This window comes from Lathyrus oleraceus, chromosome 3 (assembly GCF_024323335.1).
Source record: "Lathyrus oleraceus cultivar Zhongwan6 chromosome 3, CAAS_Psat_ZW6_1.0, whole genome shotgun sequence".
Taxonomy (NCBI): domain Eukaryota; kingdom Viridiplantae; phylum Streptophyta; class Magnoliopsida; order Fabales; family Fabaceae; genus Lathyrus; species Lathyrus oleraceus.
The window spans coordinates 82,056,250-82,070,979 of NC_066581.1; the positions used below are offsets into that span (position 1 = coordinate 82,056,250).

The 14,730-nt window shown below is 35.1% G+C and overlaps 1 protein-coding gene and 1 non-coding gene across 2 annotated transcripts; one reads left to right on the plus strand and one right to left on the minus strand.

Annotated features, from left to right (window-relative positions):
* Positions 1 to 4,794: 4,794 nt before the first annotated feature.
* Positions 4,795 to 4,900, minus strand: LOC127133994 (small nucleolar RNA R71). Its single transcript, XR_007807777.1, has one exon. It is a non-coding gene; the product is annotated as a small nucleolar RNA R71 (small nucleolar RNA).
* Positions 4,901 to 5,767: 867 nt separating this feature from the next.
* Positions 5,768 to 6,432, plus strand: LOC127129794 (uncharacterized). The gene is made up of 2 exons (XM_051058919.1): positions 5,768 to 6,027; positions 6,147 to 6,432. Exons 1-2 carry the CDS (start codon positions 5,768 to 5,770, stop codon positions 6,430 to 6,432), a joined length of 546 nt encoding a protein of 181 aa, XP_050914876.1.
* Positions 6,433 to 14,730: the final 8,298 nt, after the last annotated feature.

A 14,730-nucleotide genomic window follows, 5' to 3' on the forward strand; every position in this document is an offset into this window, starting at 1 on the left:
TTTTGCTAGCTTGATCCTTAACCACATAAGTGTATTTTTGATAAGGATTATTCATATTGCTTCTAAAGTGTGATTGATCAATAACAAATGTAACTCTAGGTTGTAAAGCCTTGTCTAATTTAGCTTGGAGAGTTCTAACCTCTCTTTGCCAAATATGACAGGTTTCACATCCACCCCATTTAAACCAAAATCCCTTATCGTCTTCCGTTTTGCCTTTCGTAACCTCTATCATAGGTTTTTTGAGGGTTTCTAATTCCTTTTCGGAATCATAAATCTTCTTTTCTAAATGGTTGAAAACTTTCTTATTAGAGGCCAAGCGTTTAAAAGCTTCCTTGGCCTCATTATGTAGAGTACTAAAGGCATTTTGCAAATTAGCATAAGACATTTTATCAATATGATCATATTTGGAATGACTTACATTCTTTTTCTTCCTTTGATGAGATGTGAGAGAAAGATTGACAATTTCTTCTTCATCACTTGAGTTGTCATCGCTTGAGGGCTCGCTATCGCTCTCCCATGCGATGTATGCTCTTCTAGGTTTGCTTAGTTTGTTATGGCGTTTGTCTTTTTCTTTGTCTTTCTTCAATAAGGGACACTCTGGCTTGTAGTGACCTGTCTTTCCGCAATTGAAGCATGATCCTTTTGACTTGTTTGTCTTGCTTTCCTCTCGATTCGAAAATTTTGATTGCCTTCTGTAATTTACAAGATTTTTGTCCGAATGTTGGACTTTATTTTTTCTAAGGTATCGATTGTACCTCCTAACGAACAACCCCATGTCTTCATTCGAATCTTTGTCATCATCACTTGACTCACTTTCATACACATCATTGGTGGATGACTTGTATCTTGAAGCCTTTAACGCAATAGACTTCCTTTCGGTGTTCTTGTCTTTCTCCTTCTTCTCCTTCTTTTGATTATTCTCATGTTTCTCAACATTCATGAGCTCTTGCTCATGCTCTTAAAGCTTCCCGAACAATGTCGTCATGTCCAATGTTCTTAGATCATTGGCTTCCTTGATCACGGTGACTTTTGGTTGCCAATCCCTGTTAAGACATCTTAAGATTTTATTAGTAGCAACATCATTAGGGGTATTTCTACCAAGAGCATTTAACCGATTGATTAGATGAGAAAATCTCTTTTGCATATCGGCAATGGTTTCACCATCTTCCATATGAAAAAGGTCAAATTCTTGAGTTAGGGTATTGATTCTAGCTAGTTTGACATCATTGGTTCCCTCATGGGTAATTTGCAATGAGTCCCACATATCTTTATCACTACTACAATGGGAAACCCTATAATACTCATCAACACCTAAAGCGGAAATGAGCATATTTCTAGCTTTCCAATTGTAGATGTACTTTTTCTCATCTTCTTTGTTCCATTGTGCTTCCGGTTTAGGTACAACAAAGCCATCCGCATTGGTCATGGTTATTTCCATAGGACCATCTTGGATGAATTTCCATACTTTCCTATCAATAGAGTTGATATGGATACGCATACAATCTTTCCAATAACTATAGTTTTCACCGGTAAAAATATGCGCCCTATTGTACGCCCCTTTAGGATCGTTACTCATTTTTTAAAAAGTTATATGCGAAGCACTAGATGAACTGACGCTCTGATACCAATTGTTAGACGATAGTACCGATCTAGAAGGGGGGTTAAATATACCAGTTTTGAAATTAAGCGTTTTTTAAAAATGTTTTCAACGGTTGCGAAGCACCCTAGATTGAAATCGTCTAAACGATCCCGTTAATGGAAAGATCAAATATACGTGAACTGAATGGAATTACTTAAGATAGAGAAAATAAACCCCTATCTAAATCAATCAATTAACTACTATGATCCTTGAATTCGTTACCTCTAATAATGCTCAACACAATAAGAGATCAAGGAAAATATTACTAAGTTTGTGCGAAATTAATTTTGTCGAACACTTGGTGTGCACTTCACACCAAGTATCAATTTCACTTAAGTTGAATGTGCAAAATTTTACTCAAACAATTTTTCGAACAGTTGATATGCACACCAATCAAGCGATATTGATTTTACGATTAATTTTACACACAAAGTAATTAATGCAGAATTTAAAGAGTTAAGGGATAGAGAGAACAAGACCGAATTTGTTGAGGCAGTTTCCCTATCGTCCTCGCTTAGGGTACGTCTGCCCTCAATTCTAAATATAGAATTGAGATGTTTTTATTAACACGTTGCAAAGTCAATATAAGAGAACAAATAATCACTGGAGATCAACCCATAGAGTTGTTGCAGATCCTATTCTATTCTCTCCCCTTGATTCGAGTTGAACCAAGTTCTTCAAGCACTTCGAACAAACCTATGCTTATCGCTACCTTATTGGAAGAACGCATCATTCTCCAAAACTTCAGCTCGACTGATTTCGAACGCAAGTTGCTTGAACCCTAAGCTTTCTTCATAATCCTCTGTTTACCGCTACTTGTTTGACCGAACCTTCCGTTCTTCAAACTTTTCACTCGGCTGAATCTGCGAAGCAAAGGTTAGTGCAAAAACCCCCAATTCTTGGAGGACAAAACCTCAAGGGTTTTATTTAAGAAAAACCCACACAAAGTCCTAACCCAAACTAAGATAATCTAATCTTATTTGGACGTTATCACAGTTGCAATGCACAATGCTCAACAAAGATTATTATGTGTAATTATTGAGAAATGCAATGAAGAATGAAGATGATGAGCACTTTGGTGTATATCTTTCACTTTTCTTGTTTGTTTGTTGAAGAAGAGACATTTGAATATATATATATATATATATATATATATATATATATATATATATATATATATATATATATATATATATATATATATATATATATATATATATATATATATATATATATATATATATATATATATATGATGTATGGACAAATAACTAACGTAACAGAAAAATTTCACAAAGTCACACAACAGAAAATTAAGTGAAACATGCGACGAGTCGACTCAAACAGATGATGAGTCGACTCAAACATAGTTTATTACATGGTTGAGTTGACCTATTCGGACCCGTGTCAATATGATTGGGAAATTAGTCGACCTAAAGAGTGCATGAGTCGACTCATTCAGATTTTCCAGGAATGAGTCGACCTATGAGTCAACCTGTTCGGACCTGAAGGTTTTGCTCCGAGTCATGAGTTGACTGTTAGAGGTTAAACTTCCAAAAATGAGTTTTGCAACATATTATGACCAATTTGAGCCGATCTCCTGTGAACCTAAGATGTTTACTAGGATTAAGTCCATGATTCACATATAAGATATGCTCCTATATGCTTGAACACACATAACCTATATTTTGAACATGTTAAATGATGAGTGCTATGATGATATTATTCAAAGACACGATGTGGGCTACTAGAGAGGTTTGACATCATTAAAATAAGGACTAGGCATATTTTCCCTCACAGTGAGGACCTTTATACCGACGAACCTCATGCAAATCGTGTAACATTGATTATAACGAGAATGATGCATTTTGTTTTGTAATTTCTGTTTTCGAAAGAAAAGATGTTTGTTATGAAAATAGAAACACCGAGATACCATTTACTCACCGAAAGGGGGAAAATGGTATATGACGTAGAAGTTTGAACGATAGGTTATGATATTCACGAAAACAATCAGAATTGATCGAGAGATTACATAAGTTTCTGTTTTACAAATCCTATTTTTAAAAAGAAAAAAAGAAGTCTTGCTACGAAAGAAGGTGAGATACTGTTTATGCATCAAAATGGTGTAAATGGTATCTGAGTTCTAATTTAGAGATTGTGAAAGCGTATCTAAATTAATCGATAAGTTACTTATAATTTGTAAAATATTTTTAAACTTAAAATTTATACCGCGAAAGCCGATAATTTGCGGGTTTAAAGATCGATGACGCACTGACGAAAAAGTGTTACCACTATTTTAGTATTTTCTACAAAAATATAATTTATCGCTATGATTAGGTTCTGCGATTCGTATGAGCAAAGTTGATAGATAAAAATTATTGTTTGGTCTCTATTTTAATATTGAATTAAATTTGCTATTTTCCTTTTTCGCACAAAAAACTACTTTTCGTCTAGTCTTAGATACACATAAAAAAAATAGATAATGATATTTGTTATTTGGTCTCTGTGGGTATGATAAATCGTTATACTACTCGATATAACCGTATACTTGCAGCCTGTCAAGTTTTTGGTGTTGTTGTCGGGGACCAATATTTTCAATATCATAATTCCATTATTTCGCCGTTTAGACTAAGGAAATTTCCTTCTTTTATTGATTTTTCTCGCTTTTGGTTGTATGCGAAAAACTCGAAGCTCTGGAAATCCTACCCATCCGATTTACTAAATCGAGCGTTATCTCTGTATAAAATGCAGATTATAGAAAATTCAAAGAGAAATAACATAAAATGATCAACGCCAACTTAAGGATTTTGCTGTGCCCTCAGAGGAAAAAGCTCATTCGGGCATTGTTCGTCATGTCATTGCAGCAAAAATTTTTGAGTTAAAATCGTCACTGCTACAGATAGTACAATAAAACCAGTTCTCCGAAAACCCAACGGAGGACCCAAACTTACACCTTTCGATCTTTGTGAAATTTTCCGGTACTCTGAAGTGCAATGGTGTAAACCCAAGGGATACTTGGCTTAGAATTTTTCTATTCTCCCTTAGGGATAGAGCCAAAGAATGAATACAATCCATCCCGTCCAATTCCATTACAACATGGAATGAGCTTAAGAAAATGTTCTTAGCCAAATACTTCTCGCCGAGTAAGACGACACAACTTAGAAACCAGATTACCTGCTTTAAGTAGTATGACAAGGAATCGATCTTCTAAGCATGAGAGTGATTCAAGGAGTTAATGAGAGCATGTCCAGATTATAAGTTAGAAAATTGGCTAATAGTTCACACCTTTTACAATGGTATTTTCTATAACACGAGAATGACCCTAGATGTTGTTGCAGGAGGGGCTCTCATGAACAAGCCCTTCAATAAGGCCTATGCGCTTATCGAAGACATGGCCCAAAACCATTATCAATGGGGAAAAGAACGTGCTCTCGTTGAAAAGACCCCTCATAAAGCCAGACTTTACGAAGCCAACACCTATGATCATGTGAACAGAAAGGTGAATACTCTGACCCAAAAGATCTATAACTTAAGAATCAAACATGTTGCTACTGCAACCGTTGTAACTCCTAATTGTGAAATTCTATGAGTACCTGGCCATATTGGTCCTGCATGCCAATTGTTATCCAAACGTGTTCCTAACCAGATGAATTATGCCCAACAAAGGAACCTAGACTCTAGAACCTATAACCCTGATTGAAGGAACCACCCAAATTTCTCATACAAGAATAATAACCCTCAATTTACAACCATCTTTGCACCAGTTACACTGGATTCCAAGGACAAATGGGTGTCCCTGATGCTCCTTGAAATTCAAATCTCGAGGTAATGATGGAAAACTTTATCATGACCCAAACCCTACAAAATGAGGTCTTCAAGAACTATAACACCCACAATAATGATTTAATAAAGTTGATGCCATGGCTACGCCCAATAAAATGTTGGAAACCCAAATTTCACAAGTAGTCCAATAACAAGCGTCTACATCAGCACCTGATGAAAATTTTCCAAAGCAACTTGAACCCAACCTAAAAGGGCATGTAAACACTATAATGTTATGAAGTGGCAAAGAGCTGGAAATCACCATTAACAAGGGTCATATAGGAAAAGGGTAATGAGAATGGTTCTATGCCACATGAAGATGAGGGAAAGTCAACACCACCTATAAACGAGGTTGTTGAGGAAGAAAAGGAAGAGTCATATGCACCTCCCCCGCCATATAAACCTCTTATCCCGTTTCCACAAAGATTAGTGAAAGCAAAGATTATAGACCATTTTAGGAATTTTGTTGAGGTTTTGAAAAAGTTGTATATCAATATCCCTTTCACCGAGACATTGTTACAAATACCATCTTATGCTAAATTCCTTAAGGAAATTCTATCAAACAAGTAGAAATTAGAAGATACCAAAACTGTAGTGCCAACGAAAGAGTGCAACACTATAATCTAAAATGTTTTGCCTCTAAAATTATAAGATCTTGGGAGCTTTTCAGTTCCATGTGTTATAGGCACGATGAGTTTTGCGAAAGCTTTATCTTATCTAGGGAGAGTATGAGTTTGATGCCTTTGTGCGTCTATGAAAAACTAGGCCTTGGTGGTATGAAACCTAATATATTATCTCTACAATTGACAAATAAGTCTGTCAAGTATCATGTAGAAATTGCAGAAGATGTGCAGATAAGGATATGGAAACTTATCATCCCAACAAACTTTGTCATAATGGATATACGAGAAGACACTAAAATCCCAATCCTACTAGGAAGAGACATTGTTACAAATACCATCTTATGCTAAATTCCTTAAGGAAATTCTATCAAACAAGTAGAAATTAGAAGATACCAAAACTGTAGTGCCAACGAAAGAGTGCAACACTATAATCTAAAATATTTTGCCTCTAAAATTAAAAGATCTTGGGAGCTTTTCAGTTCCATGTGTTATAGGCACGATGAGTTTTGTGAAAGCTTTATATTATCTAGGGAGAGTATGAGTTTGATGCCTTTGTCCGTCTATGAAAAACTAGGCCTTGGTGGTATGAAACCCAATATATTATCTCTACCATTGACAAATAAGTCTGTCAAGTATCATGTAGAAATTGCAGAAGATGTGCAGATAAGGATATGGAAACTTATCATCCCAACAAACTTTGTCATAATGGATATATGGGAAGACACTGAAATCCCAATCCTACTAGGAAGACCCTTCCTTGCCATAACTGGAGCGGTTATAATATGTCAAGCGTGAGAAGCTCACATTAAAAGTAGGGGATGGAAATATCGAGTTCCTATAGTCTAAACTTATAAAAATCCATACTTTTAAGAACTCTTGCTGCAGATTCAACATAGTTGAAAGATATGTCGATGAGACCCTCTATGAACAAATTCCCATTGACATTGCAAAAGCATACCTAGTGAGTGATATCATATAGGATAGAAAAGAAAAAGAAGCCGATGCTTACAAAAAGGTTCTAGATATAAGTCATACTACACAAGACCAGAACTTTAAGAAAAAAACTTAACTCAAGCACACAGGGCGATCCGAAAGGTGAAGAAGAAACCTCTACCACCAGACCTCAAGTATGAACCTCCCCACAAAAGAAAAGGGATATAAGGGTAAATACATGGGAAATGACTGGAGACGTTCAAATGGAGCCCAAAAGCTATTAGGCATAATATTGAGGATCCAAATCTGAAAAAGGCACCCTCTTGATTTAGAGGGTCAAGCAAAGCCGAGTTAACCGACTCTAAATAAGTGCTATGTGGGAGGAAACAAAGTGATAAAGTTTTTTTGAAGCAAATAAAGAGATCGATCGCTTGACACCCGTGAGCTGCATTCAGGCGTGAATCTCTAGGTTTTATCTACCTTCCCTCTTATTTATATCTTTCAAAATTCTGAACAATGTTTGATTTAAGTGTGTGTGTATGGGTGGGAAGGGGGGGGGGGGATTTACTGTTTTCTAGTTTATATTGAGTAATTTAAATGTGTTGTGAGTCATTTATGCGTGTGATTTTATGCATGTGATTTATGTTTACCCATGTCTTGAACCATTTTAAAAATTTGTTGAAAAGCCTATGATTGCTATCAAGCTAAAAAAGTATATCAAATCCAAAATAGGAAAATTAAGGTTAAGGACATCAATTTTTTCAACAAAATCGGTATCAGGCATACTTTTGATTCACACACTAAGTTTGATTAGCTAAGAAAAAAATTGAAAAGTTGAAAAATAATGAAAATTTTGGAAAAAAGTAAAAATAAAAAATTAAAAGGCAGTAAAAGAGAACTACACCTACTAAGTTGGGTAACCCTTCCCCGGTTGCTCAACCCAATTCTGGTTGATCCCTAATGTAAAAAAAAGCGAAAACCATTCTTAATGTATGCTTCTGATCAAAAGTTAACTTACGAGCATGAATGAATAAAGAAACAAAAACTCATTGATTTTTCCTTACGTATGTACGATGATTATCTATATATTTATTGCCTTAATATGATTGTCCCGAATGAAAGGAGATGGAAAAAAACTGAATAATGAGATTCAGGTATAAGGACATGGTTTGAATTGGTATCTCAGGCGGGGAATCTTTAGTACATAAGTTACAGTTTGTGTTTTTACAATACCCTTGGTGTTAAATTGAGTACCGAAAGAATTAACCTCTAGTCTCGAATTATGAATTATGTATGGGTATTAGTGTTAATATTTTTCATAGGCTCTTTTCATATGTGTTGTTGAATTTATATTTATTTTATGCAAGCCAAGTTGCTTGAGGAGAAGCAACAATTCAAGTGTGTGGGAGTTTGACAACAAACATATTTATCGTGTTAATTAGCTCGGTTTTAGTATTTTAAGTGTCATCTTACGTTCCTTTTATTGTAATAAGATGACCTTTTACTTTGAATTGCAGGCCCTAAACGATTATCATCGATTATGGAAAGAAATAGAGAAAAAACAAAGAAAATAAAGAAATTGAATATGTGACGGGTTGCCATGATACCTGTCATGTCCCCAAAGGAGCAAATCGTCATGCCCTCGGCGTGAAGGAGGAATCCAGTTTTGAATACCATAACGTGTCAACCCGTCTACTATGCTGACACCCGTCATGAGTCCAGAGTTCAGAATCCAGATTTACACGTCATGACCGACATGCTATCATGCACCATGACGCCCATCATGACGTTCATTTCCAGATTTTTCTGAGTTTTCTGCAACCGTTTCAGCCCACTTCTCCATGATTTTCCCATGATTCTACACGAAATATGAAGTATTTAGAGTGTGGAATTCAATATTAATATGATTGCAACTCACTGCAAATCCATCCAAGCTTTATTTGCACTAAATTTACGTTAAAAATTATGCATTTTACAACTTTTATGCAAGTTTCATAGTTTAATTTCCTGCTGTATTTTCCATTCAATTGCTATTGTACCTCTTATATTAAAGCATCTTTTTGTAGTAAGATTTATTTCAGTATTATTTACTTCATTTCCAGGGTTATTATGAATTCATTATATGCTTGTGATATTTTTCTGTTTATAATGTCTAAGTAATTTACTTAGAGTCCGGAACATGAGAACCGTCACACCGATGAACCTCATGCGAATTGTCTAACGTCGATTATAACGATAATGATTCATTTTATTTCATAATTTTTGTTTTCAAAGAAAAGATATTTTCTATGAAAGTAGAAAATTGAGATACCGTTTATGTGCCTAAAGGGAGAAAATGGAATTTGACGTTGGAGTTTGAACTATAGGTTCTAATATTTTCAAAAGCAATTGAGAATTAATCAAGATATTACATAAGTTTCTGTTTTGCTATTTCTGTTTTTAAAAAGACGAAAAGAAGACTACTATAAAAGTAGGACCGACAAAATACCATTTATGCGCCAAAAGAGTGTAAATGGTATCCGATTTAGGAATTCAAACCGTTGATTTAGAGATTGTGAAAGCGTCTCTAAATTATTCAGGAATTTACTTCTAAATTGTGAAAGATTTTTAGACTTAAAATTTATATTGTGAAAGCCGATACTTTATGGGTTTAAAGATCGGTGACACGCCAACGAAAGTGGACATTACCATTATTTAGTATTTTCTACAAAAATATAATTTACATTGTGATTAAGTGTTATGATTAGGTGATGTGATTTGTATGACAAAAGTGGGTGGATAGAAATCATTATTTTGATCTCTTATTTAAATATTAAATTAAATTTGCTATTTTTCTTTTTCACACAAAATGGTAGTTTTTGCTTTTCCTTGGATACACATAGAAGCAATAGATAAAGGTACTTGTTATTTTGTCTATATGGATACAATAACTTTTTATACTACTCAATGGACGGGGCAGGGATTGTTTAGTGTGTGAGCCTAAAATCTTGACCCACCCGAGACTAAAAGTGAGGGCAGGGTTAGGCGGACCCGCGGGTCTAAAAATATAAATATGATGTTAATTTCCATGCCCATAAAAAATGGGGCGACGCGGGGAAGACACATTAGAGAGCTCAGACCTAAATCCTTGGCTAGCTCTACACTAAAGTGCGGGCAAAACGAGCATGCCCAATGGGCCTGACCCATTATGCCACCACATGCGTGTGAAAAATATCTGGATTTTTGGAAATATGTTGAAAGTTCAATTCTAGACCAGGTGAAGGAGAAAATTCTAGACACTTTGGAAATGCAACAACTAACCGAGTTGAGTTTTTCCATGCTACACTGAAAAATTGGTTGGGAAATAATAAAGGTGATTTGTGTAGACATTATGACTCTGTGAATCAAATGATCCAAAATTAGCATAATTAGATCCAAACATCATTTGGTTACATGATTACAATATTGTAACACTGATTCAGAGACAACAATTTCTCACAGTTTGTCGACAACATATCTCTAGCAGGTTTCGATAGTTCAAAGTATGGTTGTACACTTAGAAAGACGCAGGATCTTCGATGTGCTTGTCTAATTTCAAAGAGAATAAAATAAACAAAAGTCAAAGACATAATGACACATAAATATAGATTTAGATGGTGACACATGTTTCAATTCATTTTAGTTTTTATTCAACCATGTATTTACGTGGTTATACATGTTTTGTATGTAACCTTGGATTAATATTAATGATGTCAAATATATATATTTTCATAGATTTTGATATATGTTTCAGTTATCCAAAATTTTCTCAATTTTTTTCTATAACATGTTATGTTTCTTAAACAGGAGGTTTTGTGTGAACGTCAGGTGAATCCATAAATGTACATCCGAAACCACCCCATATTGTTAAAAACAAAATAACAAGGGTTTATTTGAAAATACATTTCCGGATACACCCCATATTGTTAAAAAAAAGTATAACCGGGGTTTTCAGACATGCATTTCTGAACTCAGCCTAATTTCATTAAACGAAGCAGGGTGCATCCGGAAGTACATCTTCAGAATATCCCATGAGACATAATTGAGTTTGTAAGATCCATATTGATCTGAAACTTATGTAAATATGAGTCCCCTAAACTTGGTAGAACAAACACACAAAGAACATTCACAATGTCTTAATATCCATATCTCGCTTTTGTATACTTCAACGGCGAGAAACTCCCTCTTCAATTTAGATTCTCAGAGATCCCCCATCTTGTCAATTTAAAATCTAAACTAGAATAATTGTACCCAGACAATCGAAGAGTTGTTAAGCTCTATTATCATTTGCCATATATTGACAAAGATGGAAAGATACGGTTCATAGAGTTTGAGCTAAAGACTCATAAAATTTATTTGTCATGTGGAGTACATTTCAGTGTTACGAAATAAAAGGTCTGATCAAGTTGGAAGCGAAGATTGCAAGATCGACTGAAGGTATTCTGAAGATGGTGAAGCGTCCTACTTGAAGATGAAATGTATTGTTTGATTTACGTTAACGATTATCTATGTAATGTTTCGTTTTTTATGTATATCATAACAATTATTGATGTCAATTTATCTCTGTTTCTACATCAGCTTCGTTTATATTTGGCTTTTGTTCAGTGGATTTTGAAAATACACATCAATAAGGTATATAGAGATGCATTTCTGAATTATTCTTTTCGTATAACTGGGTCTGACTCAATTACGAACGACTTATCACTACGCCAAATAAGGGAAAAGAGGGCGCTTATTTTGGCCTATAACAGCGCTTTTAAGCGCCCTCTAATCTGGCGCTGGCATAGGTAAAGACAGCGCTTTGTTCTCCTGGAGAAAGCGCTGTCTAAAGTGGCCACATTATAGTGCGCTTTAAGAAAAAAGCGCCCTCTGGAGTGGTCCATAAAGGGACACCTTAGAGGGCGCTTTCTGAAAAAAGTGTCCTCTAAAGTTGTCAGTGTAAAGTGTTTAGAGGGCGCTTTCTGGAAAAAGCGCCCTCTAAAGTTGTCAATGTAAAGTGTTTAGAGGGCGCTTTCAGGAAGAAGCGCCCTCTAAAGTTGTCATTGTAAAGTGTTTAGAGGGCGCTTTCAGGAAAAAGCGCCCTCTAAAGTTGTCAATGTAAAGTGTTTAGAGGGTGCTTTCAGGAAAAAGCGCCCTCTAAAGTTGTCAATGTAAAGTGTTTAGAGGGCGCTTTCTGGACAAAGCGCCCTCTAAAGTGTTAGTTATTTTAAAAAAATTTGTTTGAAAAACAGTGGATATATATTTAATTGGTAACCTGTTCGCATGCTCCAAAAGTGTAAAATTCATATTGATTTCATCCTTTAATCCAATGTTATACACCATTAATCCATTGATATATACAACATGAATCCATTTATATACAACATTAATCCTCCATATATACAACATTAATATATGATTCTTTGATCAACAATATACAACAACATATTCTCAAAGTACTACAATTAAGAGAATAAAACATAGCAACCAACACCCAGTGACCACTGTATCCAAAAGCTGTCTAGTAGTTCTAACCAATACTAAACAAAAACGCCCATCCACCCATGGTGGCAAACATGTTCTGTATATCCAAAAGCTGTCTAGTAGTTCTATCGCACATCCATACAAAATAAGGCTCAACCAAAACAACAGATGGCAGCATAAGTAGTCCCCTGCAAAAAGAACACGTCCAAATGCAAATAACACAGAACTGTCAAAAGGCGATTGAGCAACAAATAGTAAACAATGGCATAAAGTTAAATGGCATAGCTAATATTACCTGAATTCCTGCATGGCTGTTAAGGTAAAAATCAAATTCCCTAGGGTGACAAATGCTGGTGTCTACCACGGTTCCTTTGACAATTTAGAACAACAAAATCAGCAAAAAGTGATAAGTTCAAATGATAATATATACCAGCTGCGTTGAGAAATATATTGAAAAAACCTGGCATAATATTTCCACTTCTATCGGTCTCTTTGGGGTTGACAGGAAAGAGACGGGTGTGATGTCTCTTTTGGACCACTACAAAAGTAACTTTAGGTAGATACCCATCCTCTATTGAGACACAAGCCTGATGAAAAAAAATTAAAAATTAAACGCATAGAATTTAGTGGTGTATTTTATGAACGACAAAGTAACAAGAAATCAACTTTGAGAAGTCCTAAATTCTGCCTACAATACAGGGCTGCAAAGTTGATGCAACAAAAAACATATAACAATATATGGTAAGTACCTGTATCTCCGACCATATTTTTTCTTTGCCAACCTTCAAGTCCGGACTTCTCCAATTATCACATGTAATCGGAATATGTTGTCGAACAAGGAAACCAATGTAACTTGCCAACATTGAACCCTTATCTTTTGAAGATAGAATTGATATATGTTTAGATGGACATGTTCCATTGTCGTAGAGGGATACTTTCAAATATCCAGCATCATCATCTACGCGAATGAGGCTTGACGACAATAGAGCATCTCCATCTAAACAAATATCCAACATCATCATTTTACCTGTAAAAAAGAAAACAATTAAAATCAGATGACAAATGTAAAAACAATTAAAATCATAAAAGTCATTTTACCTGTAATAAAGAAAACAATTAAAATCATTTGACCTGTACCTTTTTCACTAAGTTCTCTTTCTTTTCTTGGTTGGAATATGTTCTACATGTCTCTTAACAACACGGACGGTTGGATTGATCCAAATACCCTCATTATGATCATTTCTAATATATGAATCATTTGATATAATATTCTCATCTTGATCATTTCTGGTAAACGATTCAATCTCAACATCAATATCACCTTGATCTCCAGTGTTTTCATCAATTACTTTGTTGGAAAAAAGAACTATAGACCATTTCGTACTTTTCGGATCATTGACATAGAACACTTGTCTAGCTTGAGAGGCTAGAATAAAAGACTCATCTTTGTATCCCACCCTATTAAGATCCACTTGCAAAAATCCTGACTTATCCATTCGAATGCCGTTATTATTTTCAACCCACTTGCAACCAAATATAGGAATCTGAAACTTCTCATAATCAAACACCCAAATGCGCTCGATAACACCAAAATACGACAGATTTGCAAATTTGGGGTTTAAGTCCTTCACACTTGATATGTGCATTGCTTCAGCTACCACGGTGACACCACTATTCTGCATAGTACTTTTATCATCTTGTTCTTTGGTATAAAATGTGTATCCATTAATCGCGTATGCGCTATAAGAAAAAACATGGAAACTTGGACCATATGCTAAGCATCTCAACCTTTCTGTTATTGAAGCGGGATCTGAATAATACTTTGAATAAATATGATCCTTAAACCAAGGTATAAAACATCGATTGTGCTCTCGTACTATCCAATTTTCATTTCTATTGGGATTTAAACCTCGGAGAACATCCTTGTGAATTTCAACATACGGCTCAACCTCATTCTCATTGTGCAGAACATACAAATGCACTTGATCCCGTTCGACCCTTGATACTGCCACGATTTTATTTCCAATTAGATTTTTTCCTTCTTTCTTTTCGACAAGCTGAGACTTGGGGAGTCCGATTGACTGAACATTAGACAAATATTCAGTACAAAACTCAATCGCTTCTTCAACAATGTATCTTTCAACCATACAACCTTCTGGTCGACTTCGGTTCTTCACGTACCCTTTTAATATTTTCATATAACGTTCAACAGGGTACATCCATCTCATATAA

What these genes read in the sequence shown, in the direction of transcription:
- LOC127129794 (XM_051058919.1), top strand. Translation starts at nt 5,768, where the DNA reads ATGCCACATGAAGATGAGGGAAAGTCAACACCACCTATAAACGAGGTT. An exon ending in AAGGAAATTCTATCAAACAA is followed by an intron (nt 6,028 to 6,146) that starts GTAGAAATTAGA and finishes CATGTGTTATAG; the next exon opens with GCACGATGAGTTTTGCGAAA.